Below are 18999 nucleotides of genomic sequence, written 5' to 3'. Positions count from 1 at the left end.
GTCAAGTTCTGCGACTTCGGGCTGGCCATGTCCATGTCCGACGCGCCGCCGTACGAGCAGGCGGGCACGCTCTCCTACAAGGCGCCGGAGATGATGCTGGAGATGCCCGTCTACGACGCGCGCGTCGACGCCTGGTCCCTGGGATGCGTCATGGCGGAGATCATCAACAACGGGGGGCTGCCGTTGCAGGGCGACGGCGAGGACGGGCAGCTCCGCGCCATCTTCGACGTGCTCGGCGTGCCGGACGACGAGACATGGCCGGAGTTCTCTTCCACGCCGTTCGCCGCCAAAGTGGTGCCGGAACTGCAAGTAGTGCATCGGAAGAATTGTCTGCGCGAGCTCTTCCCTGAGGCGGCGCTGTCCAAGGAAGGATTCGAGGTCCTCGACGGCCTCCTCACCTGCAACCCCGGCAAGCGGCTAACGGCGGACGCCGCGCTCAAGCAGCAGTGGTTTGCCAAGGTCGACGCGTTGGAGCTTCCAAGGAAAGATGAGGTGGCGTCGGCGTTGCCCGGGAAGAAGAAGCTGCGCATGGTTCCTGCGGCTTGTGCGAAGAGACGAAAGCTGCAGTGTGTGTAACTTTAGAATTCTTTGATCGTCTCGTGCATGTAAAGATCTGTACTCTGGTATTTTCGAGCAGATCATGTAATGGCTTCTCAGCTTCTGTAGTGTTGTGCGAGAGTAAATTGTATTGTCGAATCAATCTATCCTGTTCAGAATTATGCTAGGCCTTTTTGTCCTTGCATTTAATTTTCTGTAAGCAATCTCATGCTAAAATGCTACATCTCTGAATTTTGGTCTCAAAATTGAATGATGCAAACTGATCAATGTAGACTCTGCTCATTTGGGAACATAAATGCTTCTGTCAAAAAGAGAGAACTCCTTTGTGAAGTCTATATGTTAATCTTTGCCTGAGAGGCACTAGAAAAGAAGGGAAACTCTTTAAAAAACAAATCATCCGACCACTGAATTGATAGACAATTTCTGTTGGATCCAAAATTTTATAAATAAGCCACCTTGCATGTAAAATCGTATTAAAAGATATCTTCTCATAAATTACTGTCTCTACCATCTTAATATTACTAATTGGAAAACCCCAAGTGAAGCCACCTCAGATCCTAGGTGTACACTTTAGAAAAAGAGAGAAATCCTAGAAATTCAAAAAAAAAATCTGACCATCAACCGATAAACTCAAATCATCCTAGCCATTAGATTTATATTTTTTTAAAAATTACCCACCTATATCATTATGAAAATAGCCTAAAGTAACTCCAAAATCTATATCTAAATTACCCGCCTATGCTATTATATAAAATAAACAAAATAACCTCCTAATCTTTATCAAAATTACCCACTTATGCCATTATAAACAATATTTAAAATAACCTCCTAAAATTTAACCTAAATTGCCCACCACTACTACTTAAAAAATAACTTAAAGTAACCCCTTGAATTTGGATCTATATTACCCACATATACTATTATTAAAAATAGTGTGAGACAACCCTACATTTGAATCCAAATCACCTTAATTTTAACTATGCACCAATATATGATTCCCTGTCGTATATGATATAATATTAAGGTATATACACATAACATGTGTCACAATTTATAAATATACCGAGGAAGTGATGAGAATATAAATTTCTATGTTAAAATTATAGCTCAAACTTAGAGTCCATTGAACAAATTCAAGCGCATACCTGCGATACAAAATAAAAAGTTAAAGATTATAAATGTGAGCGGAAATGCTATAGCTCAAACTTAGAGTCCATTGAACAAATTCAAGCGCATACCTGCGATGCAAAGTGAAAAGTTAAAGATTATAAATGTGAGCAGAAACACTATAGAATAATTACTAACTAAAATCTTTGACAATCGAAAGAAGATAATAGATATCTATCCATATAAATATTGTGTTCAAATATTTAACAAATGGGAGATAGCTCAACGTAATAGTTTTATATCAATATTGCCTCATTTTTCCCATTGGAGACTCCCTATTAGTTCTCACGAGGCATGCTAGAAAAAATACAAATCATATGAATTCTCATAAAAATAAAAAAACATCAAACATCAATCCTGTAAACTCTAATAATCATAGTCATTGGTCTATCATATTTCTAAAAAGTTACCCACACACTTTATAATTATGAAAATATTCTAAAATAAACCCTAAACCTATATCTAAATTATCGAGATATGTCATTATAAAAAATAATCTAAAATAACTCTAAAATCTTCATCCAATTTACTCATGTATATTATCATAAAGCATAACTTAAATGTCATTCTAAATTTATATCTAAGTTACCCACGTACGTCGTTATTAAAAATAACCTAAAGTAAATACCTAAATTTTAATCTAATTATATTCATGTGCATCATAAAGAAATGTGCAAAAGTAAACTAATATATGATTCTAAATTGCCTATTTATGTCAGTGTTAATATAGAAATACTAAGTTAAAGTATATACGCATGATGAGTTTCACCATATAAATCATTTATACATGTATGTGAGGAAGTGATGAAAAATATTAATTTTTATGCTAAACACATTGTATGGAGGTGCGGTAGAAAATGAAAAAAGTGTGAATGTGGATGAAAAAGTGTATAGAATAATTACTAATTAAAAATTAATCACAACTGGATAAAGATAAGTACACATATATATGGGTATTATGTTGAAGTAATGAAAAAGTTAGAGAGTAGTAAGTAAAAAAATTGATTATTAGCTAAGAGCTTAATTTTTAAATATTTTTCAAGTACAATAGTTTGTAAAAATATTAGCCCGTGCGAAAGCACGGGTTGATGGACTAGTTATAAAAAGAATTAACCCAAAGTATCCCAATAACTGTTTCTAAATGATCCACAACTTACCAATACAAATTGGAGTCGGCGCAATAGGGGGATATAAGAGAATATGATCAAATACATAAGGAGATAAACAATATTGAGGAATAGCATCAATTTTTTAATTTTAAGGTCAATATAATTTCATACATATATTATTCAGAGAACTTCCAAATACAAATATATTTTTACGGTGTTGTTTTGTGTTTTTTTTGCCGTTCTCAGAACATTGTTATAGGCTGAAATAGAGTTCCGGACTTCGGCCACTCTTATTCGTACTGATTACTCTCTAAGCTCATGTACAAGGAAGACCCAAAAAGTGTGAATGTTATGTAATCACCATGAGATTAATTGCACCCTGCTTACACACGAAACATGATCAAATAAGATCTTTCTTTGGTATGGTATAGTCAACGGGGGCATGTGCTCCCAAACTTTGCCCCATTTGCCACAAGCAAGCAAATAAGAATGCACATTCTTGTAGCAGGAGCTTGGATGCTGTAGAATAGAGTGGTAGGAAGTTGGATATTGTTGAAGTGTTGGTAGAGTTATTGGAATATGAAGCCTGCCCCACTCTTTTCGCTGGTGCAAACAGGCTAGGTTGAGGTGGGCTGGTATGCCGCAGTGATGAACATTATTTATGATCGTATCTCAACTGCCATGAATAACTTATATTATTATCAAACCTAATTCGATTGCTGGTTCTTACAACATCGGTGTTGTCTAATAGGCGGTCTCATGCATTGACACGTAATTATAAGACGACTTAACAAACAACTTGTACAGGTTGTCTTCTTAAGTTGTCTCATAGTAATTCTATTCTCTTAATTTGTGCATAGGAAAAAAAATATTATGAGTTGCATGCAATCACAACTCGTACAATGGTAGAGTAGCCGTCTCGTAGTCCTAAAATCTAGCCTATGAGGTCGTTGTCTCTCATCACTCTTTCTCCTCCACATCAGTAAAAATCCTACATGGCATTGCATGAGACGACCTATAAGACTGCTGAGGTGTAGCAATGCACTTGCCCTGATAGAGAAAACTAGATTTGAAAGCTAATTAAGTGGTAAAAAATGAGTTGTTCAGCAAATTTTAGACTTCAGGGGGCCGTGGCCCACCTTGGCCATACAGAAGCTCCCGCCCCTGCTTACACGGTTGGCCCAGTGAACTTGTGGCCTTACCGGATCGATCACCGGATAATTTCGTAACCCTCAAGTCCCTGCAACAGGGGTCGGTTGTGACAGAGGATTTGGTAACTTGAAAATTTGCGGATTTAGCCAGGCATGGTATGGTAAGTTGGTAAGGTAAGTATGTAATCTTTGCCTCCCTATTTTTTCCTTGTGCGAGACTTCTTGCAGAAATCCTGGACGGTGTATGCAATGAATCCCCTATGGACATGCTGGTACAGGCACTGAACGTCGTGACTGACACTAGCTAAGCTTAACAGCCCATCTCGCTTTCAGCACCACATATATTTGGATCTCAATTTTACAGATTGCACAAAATCGCTTGAAAATTCAGTTGGTGACGCGATGCAAAATCAGATGTATTCTAGGGATCGAGTTGATGTTAGGTGGAAGAACAACATGATCTGCATGATCGGTATCCAATTTTACAGATTGCACAGGATCGCTCAAAAATTCAGTAGGTGACGCCATGCAAATCAGAAGTAATCTAGGGATCGAGTCGACCCCAGGTAGAAGGACTACATTTACCGTCGTCCATGGAGAGATCCTTCTCCTGGAGGCCATGCCCAGCACGATGCCGTCCCTGCGGACGTTGGTGCCTCGATCACGCCCTGCATCCCGTTCCTCCACTTGCAAGCGGAGATCTTCTTTGCTGCTTCCAGGAGCGTGGCGGCGGCGGATCGGATCGGTCTGCAACCGCGGCGTTCCGGAGCTCATCTACTACCTGGAGCGCCACGGGCGGCGTTCTGGAGCGAGCGCCACCGCGCCGTCGACGGAAGGGACGGGGAGGAGACGGCAATCAGCAGACGGAAATGAGGGACCGGTTTTCAAAAAATGTTGGACCCAAATTATTGGATCGTGATTAATACTCGCGATCCAAATAAGGGGTTTCAATGAAACATTCTGTTGGACATGTTTACACTAACCGCCTAAATTGGATCGCGATTAATCAGGGGGCTTTCTGCAAATGAGGTACTGTTCTTCCTCCTCCCGCCGGCGGCCGGAACCCGGCGGCGATGTGGGCTACCGACACCGAGAGGCACTCCGGTGAGGAGGAGCTCGCGACAGGCTGAAGTTTTGGCCGTGTCCATTCCCGGCTTCCCGCAGCTGGGAGCTGGCCTCTGTTCTGACGGACTCCATGGCGAAGTTCGATCCGACTCCATGGACGAGACCGTGGAACCCGATAATGAAGGGATGGCCGCGGCACGCCTCGTGGAAGCGCGCGTCGCGTAGGACCTCCCTCTCGACGCCGCTGTGCCGGCGTCGGCCGCGGCGAGGCGTCCGCCGGCGCGAGGCGCTTGATGGCCGCCTTGACGACGGCGCCGCAGCCGCCCTCGCCGAGGCGGCACGTCTCCTCGGTGCTGCCCACGGGGACGCGCGTCCTCTTGATCAAAGGAACAGCTTAACTGGGCCTGGGGACAGCGGCCATCGCGTCGCCGCTGTCTCGCTTTGGCATGGGCGAGCACTGGCCCCAGCCCGCCCCGGCAGAGCGGGCACGTCCGGCGCGCCCGGAGCCAGCTGTCGACGCCGCACTCGTTGTGGAAGAAGTGCCCGGCTGCCCGCATGCCGGCAGCACCCACACGACATGTTACAAGATCAGTTCAAAAACACAAGGGCTTGTATTTCTGCATGATGATCTTGGTGTCAAGAATTGTCTGAGCAGTAGACGTGTAATTCACACATTTGTGCAGCACAAATGATGAATTCAGGACAGCAACAGAACCTCAACTTTCGACAGTATCAGTTGCCAAATTTGGACAAAGTAGATGATCTGTTCAATTTGGTGGATGGACAGAGAACAATGTGCAGCTTGCTCCGCAAAATTTACCCCTTCAACTTCAATACCCTGGCAGCAAGAGCAACCACGGGAATTGGGATCCACTAACTCGTCGCTTAATTTGGTAGGGGGAGATAGAATTACACATGAATGAATTGGATTATAGTACACATGACAAAAGAATCAAAAGAATTGTCTCCCAAATCAAGCTTCTGCACATACCATTCCGCCGCTTTGGGCTAGCTGCAGAGAGGGCAGGGCACGAGGCCGTTCTCGTTGCACGCAGAGCAAGCCACGCGGCCGGCGGGGGTGACGGTGGCGCCGCCGGCGTCATGGAGCCAATGACTACCGCTGCACCCGCCGCACACCACGAACCAGGCGCCGCCGCACACCGCGCACGGGCCTTCCCCCGCGCCGCGCCGTGGCGCGCGCCGGAGCACGGGCCGGAGCTGGGACCGCTCGTGCAGCGCCACCACCTCGTCGGCGCCGCCGAGGTACCGCCCGTCCACGAACAGCCGCGGCGGCACGGGGAATGCAGGGGGCGGGTCGCCGCCGCCGCCGTCCTGCCCGCACAGCATCGCCCGGAGCTCCTCCCGGTAGGGCGCGTGCATGGAGACGTCGCGCTCCAGGAAGGCGACGCGGAGGCCCTCGAGCAGGCGGCGCACGCGCGCGCAGTCCTCGAACGTCTTGCGCACGCCGCGGAGCGACGTGGTGTAGAGCACCACCGCGCGCTCGCCGCCCGGAGGGCACCGCCGCTCGAACGCCTCCAGGGGGTCCGCGACTCCTGCTCCTCCTCCCCCTCCTCCTTCTCCATCGCCGCCGACCGGCACGCCGTCCCCGTGGTCGTCGTCGTCGTCGCGGCGCTTGGACACCTCGAGGGCCTGCGCGTAGGTGTCGACAGCGAGGCGGAAGGCGGCGAGCAGGTCCGGGTCGAATAGCGTCGCCGAGGCGAGGTCCGGCCGGCGGTAGCAGGTGTCGTCTTGGTGGTCCGAGCTGAGCTTCATCTTCTTGGCCTTGCGCGGGTTGACCCCCGGCGAGACGTTCTCCTTGTCGCCATCGTCATCGGCACCGCCGCCGGGCAGCTCGCGCGCATCCACCGCTTCATCAGCCGGCACCTCCTCCTGCGGCGCCGGTTCTTGGCGGTGGCCGCACGGCGTCACCGGCGGCTCCGGCGAGGGGCCAGCACCGGGAGGGAGCGCAAGGAGGACGTTGGACTGCGCGGCGGCGTTGGGGAACGACTGCAAGGTCCTGAGGATCCTCGATCTGAGCCCTCCCATTCCTCCTCAGCTCCGTCCCTCCCTCTCCCTCACTCACTCTCTGTGAGTGACACTGATGATCTGCACTCGCAATCGCCACTGGATTCTGTGGAACCGGGAGGGGAAGAAGGGGGCGGATTGATTGCTCAGCTTAGGATGCCGCAACGGTTTCAGTTCTTTGTTTCCCCCTCTGTTAATTATTGGGGGTGTGGTCGCCGGGTGCGGACGCCAAGGGTGCGTGCGCTGTTGGGTGCCTCGCAACGGCTAGGAGAAAGGAAGGGGCGGAATTGTCAGGGGAAATGCCACTCGCCGTTTTCAAAGGAAACGGGGTGGATGCGAGCAACGGCTACCTACGGACACAAAACAACACTACTACGTAGATCTAGCACCAAAATAAAGTTAAAAAAACAAAATAAAAAAGACACTCGACAAGGATTTGCTGAGCTGAAAATGTACATTGAATTTTCAAAAAAAAGAAAATAAAATGTACATTGCTCTACTGGGCAACATAGGCCTGATCAGCTCAGTACCATACGGTCAATACGGGCAGCAACGAACAGAAGGATGCGGTGCCAGAAGGTGGTCAGGCAATGACCCACGCTTACGGCTTTATTTATAGGATCATAATAATAAGTTCATAAACACAAGGCATAACAGCACACATTACGTCACGTTACAACAGGGGCGGAGGCCTCTATCGTCCGCCAGCCCTCTCCAGGAATCAATGTTCCAGCACGCTAACGAGTTACTACACCGGTAGTACAAAGCTTACGGCGGCCGCGGGCGACCGAGGCGGCATAGGCCGGCCTACTGCCCCCCGCAGCGGCGCCGCCGCCATCAAAAGGGAAGGATAACTACATACTGGGCAGCCTAGTGCTGCGCCAGCGGTGTCAGGTTAAGTACGATTACAATTCTCAAAGCAAATGGGAGATAATGTCCTAAACACACGGTGACGCATCCCATCCCAACCGAGACCGAGCAACCTTTATGTGCACCTCACAGCGGAGGCGCCCGGTTGGATCTGACCCTTGTTGTCGCAGTTCGCTGCCGATGGTTCTTGGGGGGCGGCGTTCGCCTGCCCCAGATTCTCAGCCTCCTTTGCTGCCTCTGCTGGAGGAGCATCTGCCTTCGTTTCGGCCACAGGCAGCGCAGCAGGTTCGGTCACGCCACCATCCTCTTTCTTCTCTCCCTCTGAAGATGCTGCCAGGAGCACCACGGGTTCAGCTGCTGGGGGCACTGCGGGTTCAGCTACCAGGCTGTTCTCAGTTTTCTCCTCTTTCTTCTCTTCCTCTACTACAGGTGCTAGTGGAGCTACTTCAGATTCAGCTGGTTTCACATCTGATTTATTTTCTGATTCTGGGGCAGCGACATTATTAGTCTGCTCTTGGCCTTCGGCGCCTTGTTCAGTCTTCTCTGCAGCATCTGCACCAGGGGCCTCATCTTTCTTCTCTTCACCTCCTTCGGTCTTCTCTGCAACATCTGCACTGGGGGCATCCTCTTTCTTCTCTTCTTCAGCATCCTTCATCTCCACATCAGTGCCTTCCAAAGTGCCACGGTCTACAGTTTCATTGGCATCGACTGCATCTGCATCTTCTTTTTTCTCCTTTCTGCCCCTCTTAGAGCTTGATCTTCCACGTTTAGGGGTCTTCTCACCTTCTGGGCTCTCTGTTGCCTTGAACTTCTCACTTAAGCGTGCTGACCGTCTGGGAGTATCACCTGCTTACAAGCTTTTTAGAGAGCAGCAAGACCTTGAATATTTGGGGGCCTACTAGTACCAGAGTTATGAAAAAAAAATATAACTGTGGAAGTGATTAACAAATGATGAGATCTAGATGCCTACTGGTTCCCCAATCAAACTCGGAAGATGCAGGGCCTCCAGGATGAGCTTTCAGGTACTGGGTCAGCTGTCTCTTGCTCTTGATCTCCTCGCCAGTTGGGGACACAAAAATAACCTCAAACTTTCCCCCTCTAATTGGGGCAAGCTGCAATGTCACAGGCAGAAGTTAGTGCTGCAAATATCCAACGAAACTAAATCACAAACATGGAACGAATCTAATATGTGAGGCTATGCATCAGCATCGATTTCTTACATATTACTAACATTGCACAAAGAGCCAGCCAAAAAACAAGTATATAAAACTGAGAAACAATGCCCAACAACACAGCTAAAGAAATGATTGTACGCTTCAAGAGTCTTCCCAACGATTTGCCACACATCAAGTTTCTTAATATTTGGATGACAGAATTTGTAATGTTGATGGCGAAATACTGAAGCTGGCTTAATGAGCTCAGAGCGGAGATAATTAATGAATTCCGCTTCAGATCCATTCTCTTTTTTTTTTGTGGGGATGTACTGTAACTTTTAATAATATCAATATAAAGTATACAATGAAAGTTGGTCCCACAGCCTACAGGAATTATCAGATATGAAAAGGGCAATACACAAAATGCATAAATAGATGCAAGGCTAATTTTCAATGGAACCACAAATTCAAAATTCTCGCTTGTAGTAACTACTTGTCTGAAAGGGGGGAAAAGTAATTATACCAAGATCACCCAGCCATGCTCTTAACAGTTTTTCAGTCTTTCTTTCAAAAAAGAGAAGAAAAGGAAACACTGGTGTATAATGCTACACTTATTCAAAAAGGTTAATATTCTCATCCAGTTTCTATCTATAAGTGAGCTTGTAGTTTCAACAATTTTGTCTACAGGAGAGGGCTCCTGGTTAGTTGGATAAAAACAGCATCACAAAAACCAAATTGCTAAGGAGATATGGATGATGCAACCAAGTATCCTAGTTTTCCCCTCATTCCATAGTAAACATGAAATAAAATAAACAACATTTTTGGTGGAACCAGGCTAACAAGCACACACCAAACCACCACACAGCATAGCTAAAACAATTCAAGCAAGAAGAAGAAGAAAAATATACAATAGAACCAAATGAAACAAAACCAAGATAAAAGAACCTAATATCAGTCAAGATATTGCTAAGGACCAGATGAATTTGTAAGGGACACAGATGCAGGTGCCTGTGTTCGAATCGGTAGCGGTTCTCCAATTCAGATAACTCTAAAAAGTATGATTCGTCTTAACTTTTCCTTACCAAGGAAAGAGACCCTCTCAGGCATTCTTTTTTAGAAAAATAAGGGATTCACATAATAAATACTGCTTTATGTTCATTTTCACTTTTAACCAAATATATGTATGCATTTAACATTTGTTAAGAGTACATCTCTGCATGTTCTTTAATATATTCTGCATAAAGATCCACAAAAGACACAGCGGCTGATGTAGGGCCCGTGCTGGGAGTGCTGCAGCATTGGTTTTAGGTCCCAAACACTAGAATCTGGCCTATATTCTGTTAGCTTAACACATCTGCACTGGCCCAGCCCTGGGTGGAAGACGTTGGCTCTGCCCCTGCATCCACCCCATCTCTCCAGTAATCTAAGTTTCATCAAGGACAGCTGTGCTGCCATGGCATGCTCCTCTTCATTGCTGGCCACATCTCCTGCCCTCCTTCATCATCCTGTCTTCACCCTTCAGCTATCGTGTCTCAGCTGCGGCGCCGCAGCCTAAGCACACCAGCCAAACTGCTGTGCCATGTTTGATGCGAGTCAACACAGCAAAAAAAAATTCAGGCACGCACATCATGGTAACACTGTTGTCAATCCAGATATAGTCTCTAGAATAGCATCTAACTATAGCAAAGGGATTCCAAAACATCAATGCAGGCCAATACAACCCAATCATTAATGAAACTCGTCCATCCACCAACCAAATTACGATAGAAAATGACAATGAACGCAATCAGTCATATATGTAAGCAGCACAAGCTCAGAAAACCTACAATCTTACCAGACCTAGAACACACAAGTTATCACTAGGTTGCTAAAATTAACTGGTAACCGTTTACCACTGTCCAAAAAGTCAGTATAGAGGTGGGACCTTGATTTCCAGGACTCGTGTTTGAACTCTTTCGCCCTTCTCTTGATGACATACCTGCCACACACATCCTTAGGGGAAAAAGGGCAAACCGACAAACTTTGTTTTGGTGCTTCTTTAAGAGAGACATTGTTTTAAAAAGCTTGAATTTCTCGCCTCGAGTTCAATTATGCCTCATCCCAAATCATGGATGTTTAGCAACCAAGCAGGGAGTTATAAAGGAAAGCATTGAGCACATATTTCCAAAAATTGTCATGTGATACAGACACTATTGGATTTGGAATCGTCCAATCAAACCACCCATGATGTTTAGGATGCCACGTAGTTAGATAACAAGAAGCAGGGACCTCAGATGGGCTTCCGGAAGAGACCCAACCCAAGATAAAATGGTTTTCACCATGAGAACGAACCATGCTACGCACCACCTGCACTGCTTTGCAAGAAGCTAATAAGAGCTAAAGGATGCTCTCTGAGATTTAAAATCACATACACAGATAGTCTAACACGTCCAAGACATGTTCGTGCAGAAACAGACCAACAGCGTCAAGGTTGCAACAAGACCTTGCAGCTTAAAATTTGTTAAAAAGGATGCAATGGAGGCCCTAATACATCTAAAAAAATGGACGCCCTAATGAAAAGGAATCGAGTGGAGCAGGCAGACCAAAGCTGCAACAGGGCCGAGCTAATAAAGCCGTTAGTCTACAATACCCGCACATGTCGCGAATGTGGCAACCCAATCGCGAGCCACGGGGGACGAGCTCAAAATTAAGCTCCAAAACCTTTTAACCGAGCCCGCATATAGCCACAGACTCGGTAAAACAACAGACGCCCCACCGAACGGCACGAATCAAGCTTCAATCGAGCTCGGAAAACCTAGAAACCGACGCCCCGACCCCAACCGCTCGAACAGCGAAACCGCGGCGAAATTCGCAGAGACCGAGCCCGAGACCACCGGATCCGAGCGCTAGCACGCCCCCGCAGCCCTCGGGGCAGCGACCCCCGGGCCCGAAGCGAGCGGCGAGCAGAGAGGACGCGAGGTAATTGGGAAAGGGGGGACCGGCCGAGCGGGCAGCGAGGGCAAACCTTCTTCGTCCAGCCGGAGGGCGCGGGGAGCTCGGTCACGCTGGCCTCCTTCTTCTCCGGCGTCTGCTCAACCGCCGCCGCCACGTGCTCCTCGCCGGTCGCCATGCCGCCCGCCGGGTTTCGAGTTTTCCCTTCCCGCTCTCGCTGTCGGAATTCGCAAAGGCGCTCGCGCTCGTGCTGCTGCTGCTGCTGAATTGGGGAATGGATGGGAGCGGGGGGCGACGGGTGGGGACGGCAGAAATAACGGCCCTCCCGGCGTCCTGCGCCTCCAAGTGCCTCGGCCACGCAGACGGCGTGGCGAGGCGGAGGGCGCACGAACCCGGTGCACGGACCCGTGTGAGGCTGTCGGCAGATCCGTGCGCAAGCCGAGAGGCGGACGGTCATGGACCGGGTGCAGGATCTCCCCTCGGGGGCAAACGGCGGGACCGAGAAGGTGGCAGAAAACCGCATTGCATTCCGCGAGTCTGGACGGTTCTAGTCCGCTGTTTTGGGATAGGCGGTGCGCCCGAAGCGAAGTGCGGTACGGATCTCGGAGCTCACGGACACGTGGGGTCGCAGATTTAAGGGCCCCACGTATCAGTCAGGATGGGTCGTTTCGGTCCACGTGGCCTTGGGCCGCGCGTTGGTAGGCCAGGCTCGTCAGCGAGGACACGCGGCGAGTCGCGATTGGATGGGGCTCGGATAGTGCGCTCAGAGGTAGGTGCGACGCTATCGGGCGCCGGGCACGTGCTGGGCGGGAGGATTACGTGGGATCTGGGAGGAACACGTGGCCCGAGGGAAAGACGAAATGGTAGAGGTCGTCGTTGTTGCGACGTTGCCCAATGGAGACTGGATGATGCCCGCGACTATACATCGCGTATGCGATGGATATCAACTCCGTGCGGCGCGCCGGCTGGTATGTCTATTTCAGCTTAATAGTCATTTCATATTCAATCTAGTAGATAAAGGAAGTTTGATGTAGCTTTGACTATTACGGTCTGTTGCTGGAATGACAGTGTGTGCACTTGGACTAGCCTCTTTATGAATAGTATTTTTTTCTTGCAGGCTGACTTCTCTTAGGGTGCGTTTGGTTTGGAGACAAGAAGGGATGGGACGGTGCCGTTCCTATTTTTTGGGATGGGATCATCCCGTCTTATGTTTGGTTGAGAGGGATGAATTCATCCCAGTTTTTTGTTTGGTACGATGGATTGAAAACGAGGGACGGATGGCTCGGGTAACACCGTTAGCTACATGTGTTTAGTGGGACCCACATGTCATATATGGGCCCACATGTCATCTTCTTTTCTTTTTTTTTTCTCCTCATCCTTATCTTCTCCAACCCGCTAGAGCTCCCGAAGGCCCAGGCTGCACGGCCCCTGCTCGCCCGCCGGAGCTCCGCGCCGCCCCCGCTCGCCCCCGCCGGAGGTCCCTGTCGCCCCGGCCGCGCCGCCCCCGCTCGCCCCCGCCGGAGGTCCCAACCGCGCCGCCCCCGCTCGCCCCAGGCCGCGCCGCCGGAGGTACCCGCTCGCCCCAGGATGCGCCGCCGGAGGGGCCTGCTGGCCGTGGGCACCGGCCGCGGCGCCGGGGTGCTCGCCCCGCCGGCTGGACCCGCTTGCTCCGGCGGCCGCTCGTCCCAGGCCACGCCGTCGGAGGTCCCTGCCGGCCGCCGACCCTGGGCACCGGCCGCGCCACTGGAGGACCCCGTCCTGCCGGAGACGAAGCAGCCCCGCGCCAGTCTTGCGAACGGAGAAGGACGGAGCAGACGGCGCCCGAAGTGGGATGACTCTGTCCGCTCGTTTTGGCCGGACGGGGTCATCCCGCATCTTGGGAGCATATTCCCATTTGTGGACCGTCCCGTCCCTCGTGACTCCGAACCAAACACTATCAAATTTGGGACCGTCCCGCCCCGTCCCGTCCCGTCCCCGGTACCAAACACACCCTTACACTACTTAAGCATCTTCCCTGTACATTGAAAGTGACTCTTCTTTATGTCAAGAGTAAAAAAATTGTTAGGTAAGATTAAATTTAAAGTATAGCTAGTAACTTTTCTTCTTTATTTCTTATGTGTTCTTATTTCCTTTGTATTTTCCCATGCTTATTTCATATTTGTTTATATCTTTTTCTTTCGCAATATTAAAGTGTTCTTTTCTTCCTCCTTCTTCTTTAGATCATTTATATTAATTTTATTTTTCTTTTTACTCTCCCTTGCTCCCCATCTCCCATCATGTTTTCCTTTTTCATCCTCGTATTTCTTATTGTATTCTTTTTTATCCATTCTTTCTTCACTTATTCCATTATTAAGTTTAGTTAGTTTTCATCCCTCCTTTACTTGATATATATAGTTTTATCTATTTAATTTTTATAGATTATATATTTATTTAATGTTTCTTCTCGAGTACCTAATTTATCTTTCATTTTTTATTTTTTTATTTTCCTTTCTCTGTTATTTTTCTTGTTTTTACTCCTTTACTTTTTATTATTTATGATCTTGCATATATTTTTTCATATTTTTCCTTAGTACATGATTAGCGAAAAGGCACCTTCTAATTTTATATTTTAAATTAATCCACTGTAGAATTTTTGCTACTACTTAGTATAGTTAGTTGTTCTATATATGTTCTATATCCATAATGTATTTGTTCCAAGTGTGCAACTTTTTGTTCGATGAGTTTATATATTTTGTTCTAGGTGTATAAATATTTGTTCTGTGAGTTTTTACGATTTGTTCGAGGTATGTAGATCTTTTGTTCCATAAGTTCATATAGTTTGTTTAATGTGTACAACTAATTTGTTCCGTGGGTTCATATGATTTATTTCGGGCATATAATTTTTTGTTCCATGAATTCATATAATCTGTTCGATAAGTACAATTATAATTTGTTTGATGTACGAATCTTCCAACTTAATGCTCATTCTACTATTTTGTCCTACACGACCAAATTTTCAATCTATTGTTCGCGTCATACAATCACTTGTTTTGATGTTCAATATTTAAATTATTATTTATATTATTTGTTCATCATGTTACTTTTTTTGATCGCATCATTCTAGTTACTCAAGTACTTGTTCGTTGTAATCAAAATTAATATTTTATTTTAAAAAGATATTTTTAAAAATTTCACCCAAACATAGTCATGTGTGGTCTTGTTTTGAAGATCTTATCATAAAAAATATAGTGACGCAATCAGAATTTTATTTTGATGATTAATTTGAGATTTATAGCTTTTTTTAGTTCGGATATGTATGCAGGTGGATGATGTCATCATTTTTTTCTTCTATTGTATGCATGCACACCAGTTGTCTACATCTCATTATTTAATAACGCATCGAATGTGTTGTTGGTGCCTGATGGGCTAAGCTGCTGCAGTGCGGACTACTTTTTGTTCGTCGAATCTGTCACCTTCGATGACACATAGACACACACTTGGATGATTGCCCTACGAGGGCATGTACAACAGTTGAGACAGTTGCTGTCTGCAAGCATTTACCACATCAAACATAGATAGCAAAACAAATAACTTATACAATGATTGCTATTTAACTGTCTGCAAACTATTAAATGCACGAATATATCCATGATCAAGTATAAGTAAGACTATGTATATCATTTTATTGCTTGATAGTAGATACTAATGGGATCAAGCACAAAGATGAACATACAAAATAAAATTTCTTCATGACCATCAATGTAATAGGTCTACCTCTCTCCTCAAATGGCGTTGATAACTCACCTTTTGGTCCTGCCAATGTAATGCATTATTCTATGTAAATTGACTTAGTAGAAATCAAGAGAACGAGAGTCGTATCCTCATCTTTTGGATTTAGAGGCTTCAGCCACACTGTCTCTTATCTTGTTACAAGATGATAAAGAACCCTTGGAGCTATATGGATAAGAGAACATTCATATGATATTGAAATTTCCATGAAGACCACATTGTTATTCTCTGCGCACTTTGAATCCTCCTCTGATTGTTCAGGCTGAAAGAAATCTTCAGGATCCAAAGCCTGATGATCTTCATGTTGTGCACAAGCCTCAGTACTGTTCTCATTTGTGGACACGCCAACACACTGGATCGAAGTGCGCTCACGCGGCAGATCCCGTCCATGCCTAATCCGCCAACTACTTGGTGCCCAACTACTTTGCGCCCATCTAGCATGCAACAACGTCGTCCTTGTTGTGTCCAAGCTGCTCCACGCAGCCACGGCTACGTCCGCGTTTAGGGAGAGACCACGCTGCCGCCGTGCCGTCCATTAAGAGCTTCGTCCAATCCAGCGAATGGGTCGATGAATCCGAACGTGAGGGACCGGATCCAGCTGCGGGATACCTTCCTCGCCGCCCACGCAGACCGGCCTGGCGTGCACGCACCGTCGAGGACGATGCAGCTAGCGCCTGCGAGTCCCGGAGCCGCCACGCCGTACTGCCCTTCCCATCGTCGGTCTTCATCTCCCATGTAGCTGTGGCGGATCCACTTCGGATCTACGGGTTAGACACGATTTAGCCGCCTGATATGCGACACTCATGCCTAAGCCCAATAAACACGAAGTGCCGTTGGATTTTCCTCCGATTTAACCACTTGAACAGGACCGATTTAGCAGACTCACACGAAGGTGAGCGGTTCTAGAGAGTACAACAAGTCCACCAAGATAACAAATTAACCACTGGATTTAGTTGCGAAAGAACATCAGAGTTTTACAAGCTTTCGGGAAACAACAGAAGGTAAAACGCTAGCGAAAGCAATCGTCGGGGTCGGATGTCCTGGTGAGGCCGGCCGGGACATCACTGATCCCTTTCCTCGCCGTCCGAGGAGGGATCCCACTCGACCGTCCAGCCCGGCGGGAGCTGGGGCGGCCAAGCGCCAGCAAGGGAGGGGTCGGGAGCAGCAACTTCACCTGAAAACAGGAGCCACAACAAGGCTGAGCTACTAAGCTCAACAAGACTTAACCGATAGGAGTAAAACTACTCCACACTTCTAGACATGCAGGGCTTTATGGCTGAGGGGTTTGTTTGCCAAAAGCTCTAAGTAAAACTATTTTCAAGTTTTAGCTCCGGTTCTACGTTCATTAACCGGTCTAGATTTTGCAACCTATTCTAAGCAATCATAGAGCCAACAAGGTATGAAAATATATCAACAAAACCATGTCATCATCAGATTCCTCATTTACTCAGGGTGACATAGTGATCAAGCAATCTCAAACTGTGAGAGGCAGACGAATCAATTCGAGTTCTTTAACCATGCATGGTGAACCTAGCCTCACGACATCCACGTACCCGGAGGTCGCTTCCTGTGTCGGCCTTCCCCATCAATCCCCTAACCCGTGTCGGGCCCATTTCCTTTGGTGCAAAGTTCCACAGAACCGGCCTCTGCTGTTCTGTGGCCACGCATGCCACCACGTGCGACATCCAGCAGGGGAAACTCCGTTCCAAGAACAATGGGGCGACCGCTCACGTCTAGGTTCAATCCGGTACTAGACTTCCTCATCCCATACTAAGTATGAGGCTAGTACTTTCAAACACTTGATCACGAACACCACCACTGTCGGACCTTAGCAAGTTTTCATAGACAGACGGGGCAACCATCCGTCCACCAAAGAGTTACCAAAAACCCTGCCCCGTCCATCGTCCTTATAGTTATAACAGAAAGGTAGGCATGCAACTCCTACAACTCGCGAGTGACAGAGAATCACTCGGCTTTTACCATTTCCTAGTTAAGCAATGCAACTACTCGGTCCAACAGCTAGTGTTCAGATCATGGGGATAACTAAGTCATGCATCTAGGGTTTCAAACAACTCCTGTACGTAAATGCACAAACATGTTACAGAAGGCATGCGCAAGTTTGGAAACAACGCAGGGTTTTCATGCAACCGAGGCTTGCCTACAAACAAGGAGGAGGGAAGCTGCTCTTCTGCTTGGACGGCTTCGACTTCTGGAAGCGGGAGCTCTGCTGCTGCTTCGTCTTCTGGCGCCGGGTGTAGCTCGTAGAAGCCATCGGCGAGGCGTAGCTCTACATGAATGCAAGGCAAGAGTTAGCATAGACGGTTATTTTAACAGCAACACTGGCTCGCCTGAGCCCAGAAACTAGCGACAAAGAGTAGGAGGGTGGGGAGGTTCAAGAGAGCTGGTGAAGATCAAAAGGCAAGGGTCGGAAAGGAACTTATGATCTGATCCTTGAACTAGAGGATGTGGTATACTAGGAAATCCTCAGACGCAAGCGCTGAAGGGTTCCTAAGTTTTACACATACACCCTCGGGTTGAAGAAAAAGATCACAGCCGAGCCCTCGGGCGAGGCGGATAAGGGTCGGCGGAACAGATAGGGTTGGGCGAGACGGAACCGGGGTCGGGCGGATAAGAGGGGTCGGGCGAAGCGGACTGGGGTTGGCAGCTTACCTTCTTCCAAAAAGGAAAGCTTGGGGTCGGGAAGAAGCAGACTTGGGCGGAGGGACTAAGGCTTTGAACAACGGCTAAGACCGATAGTGCTCCGGCAGCGGCGGTGCTCCTTGTGGATCACAAGTGAGCTCTTACGCAGCAGGAGGAGCAAGCAGCTGGGTGGCTTGGGGAAAACGGAGGGGAGCTGAGAGGAGAGTTCCTCAAGAACTTAGCGTGTGGCGCTGGGAGCTTGAGCAGGGAACAAGAGAAAGGCTGAAGGCAACAATGGCGGAGGGAACTCCGGCGGGCTTGTGCATTCCCTTTTATAGCGGCCGGAATGGAAAAGGAAAGCGTCGCGGGAGAGAGAGAAGGGGAGCGGTGCGAAGGCCGGGGAGAAGCAATGGAGTGCTCTGCCGAGACGGCGATTGAGCGAAGAGGGCGGTGGTGAAGGACTCGGGGATGACGCCAGCGGTCATTGGGTTCCGTCGTCAGGGCGGCGCAGGAGCGGGTATGCCGGTGGTTGAGATTTGGCGGAGGCGGGCGTCGTCGTGC

General features: G+C 47.8%; 3 protein-coding genes across 3 annotated transcripts in view; 1 reads left to right on the top strand and 2 right to left on the bottom strand.

The window, feature by feature from the left end:
* Positions 1-576, top strand: part of LOC101775685 (putative cyclin-dependent kinase F-2) — an 11338-nt gene extending 10762 nt beyond the window's left edge. The window contains exon 3 of the mRNA XM_022829657.1: positions 1-576. This exon is cut by the window's left edge and continues 6 nt beyond it. Within this exon, the coding sequence (XP_022685392.1) occupies positions 1-576 (576 nt within the window).
* A 5066-nt stretch (positions 577-5642) lies between these two features.
* On the bottom strand, positions 5643-7347 carry LOC101775789. Its single transcript, XM_004982246.3, has one exon. The coding sequence runs from the start codon at positions 7094-7096 to the stop codon at positions 6059-6061; it is 1038 nt and encodes a 345-aa protein (XP_004982303.1). The 5' UTR covers positions 7097-7347; the 3' UTR covers positions 5643-6058.
* Positions 7348-7634: 287 nt separating this feature from the next.
* Positions 7635-12323, bottom strand: LOC101775385 (methyl-CpG-binding domain-containing protein 11). Its single transcript, XM_004982245.4, has 3 exons — positions 12104-12323; positions 8916-9057; positions 7635-8791 (listed from the first exon to the last, which is right to left on the bottom strand). The coding sequence occupies exons 1-3, from the start codon at positions 12206-12208 to the stop codon at positions 8061-8063; spliced, it is 978 nt and encodes a 325-aa protein (XP_004982302.1). The 5' UTR covers positions 12209-12323; the 3' UTR covers positions 7635-8060.
* Between the last annotated feature and the right edge of the window lie 6676 nt (positions 12324-18999).

This window comes from Setaria italica, chromosome IX (assembly GCF_000263155.2).
Source record: "Setaria italica strain Yugu1 chromosome IX, Setaria_italica_v2.0, whole genome shotgun sequence".
In the NCBI taxonomy this organism is placed as follows: domain Eukaryota; kingdom Viridiplantae; phylum Streptophyta; class Magnoliopsida; order Poales; family Poaceae; genus Setaria; species Setaria italica.
This window is presented reverse-complemented; position numbering and strand designations above follow the sequence as displayed.

What these genes read in the sequence shown, in the direction of transcription:
- LOC101775789 (XM_004982246.3), bottom strand. Translation starts at nt 7,096, where the DNA reads ATGGGAGGGCTCAGATCGAGGATCCTCAGGACCTTGCAGTCGTTCCCC.
- LOC101775385 (XM_004982245.4), bottom strand. Translation starts at nt 12,208, where the DNA reads ATGGCGACCGGCGAGGAGCACGTGGCGGCGGCGGTTGAGCAGACGCCG. An exon ending in CCTCCGGCTGGACGAAGAAG is followed by an intron (nt 9,058 to 12,103) that starts GTTTGCCCTCGC and finishes GTGACATTGCAG; the next exon opens with CTTGCCCCAATTAGAGGGGG. An exon ending in CGAGTTTGATTGGGGAACCA is followed by an intron (nt 8,792 to 8,915) that starts GTAGGCATCTAG and finishes GCTTGTAAGCAG; the next exon opens with GTGATACTCCCAGACGGTCA.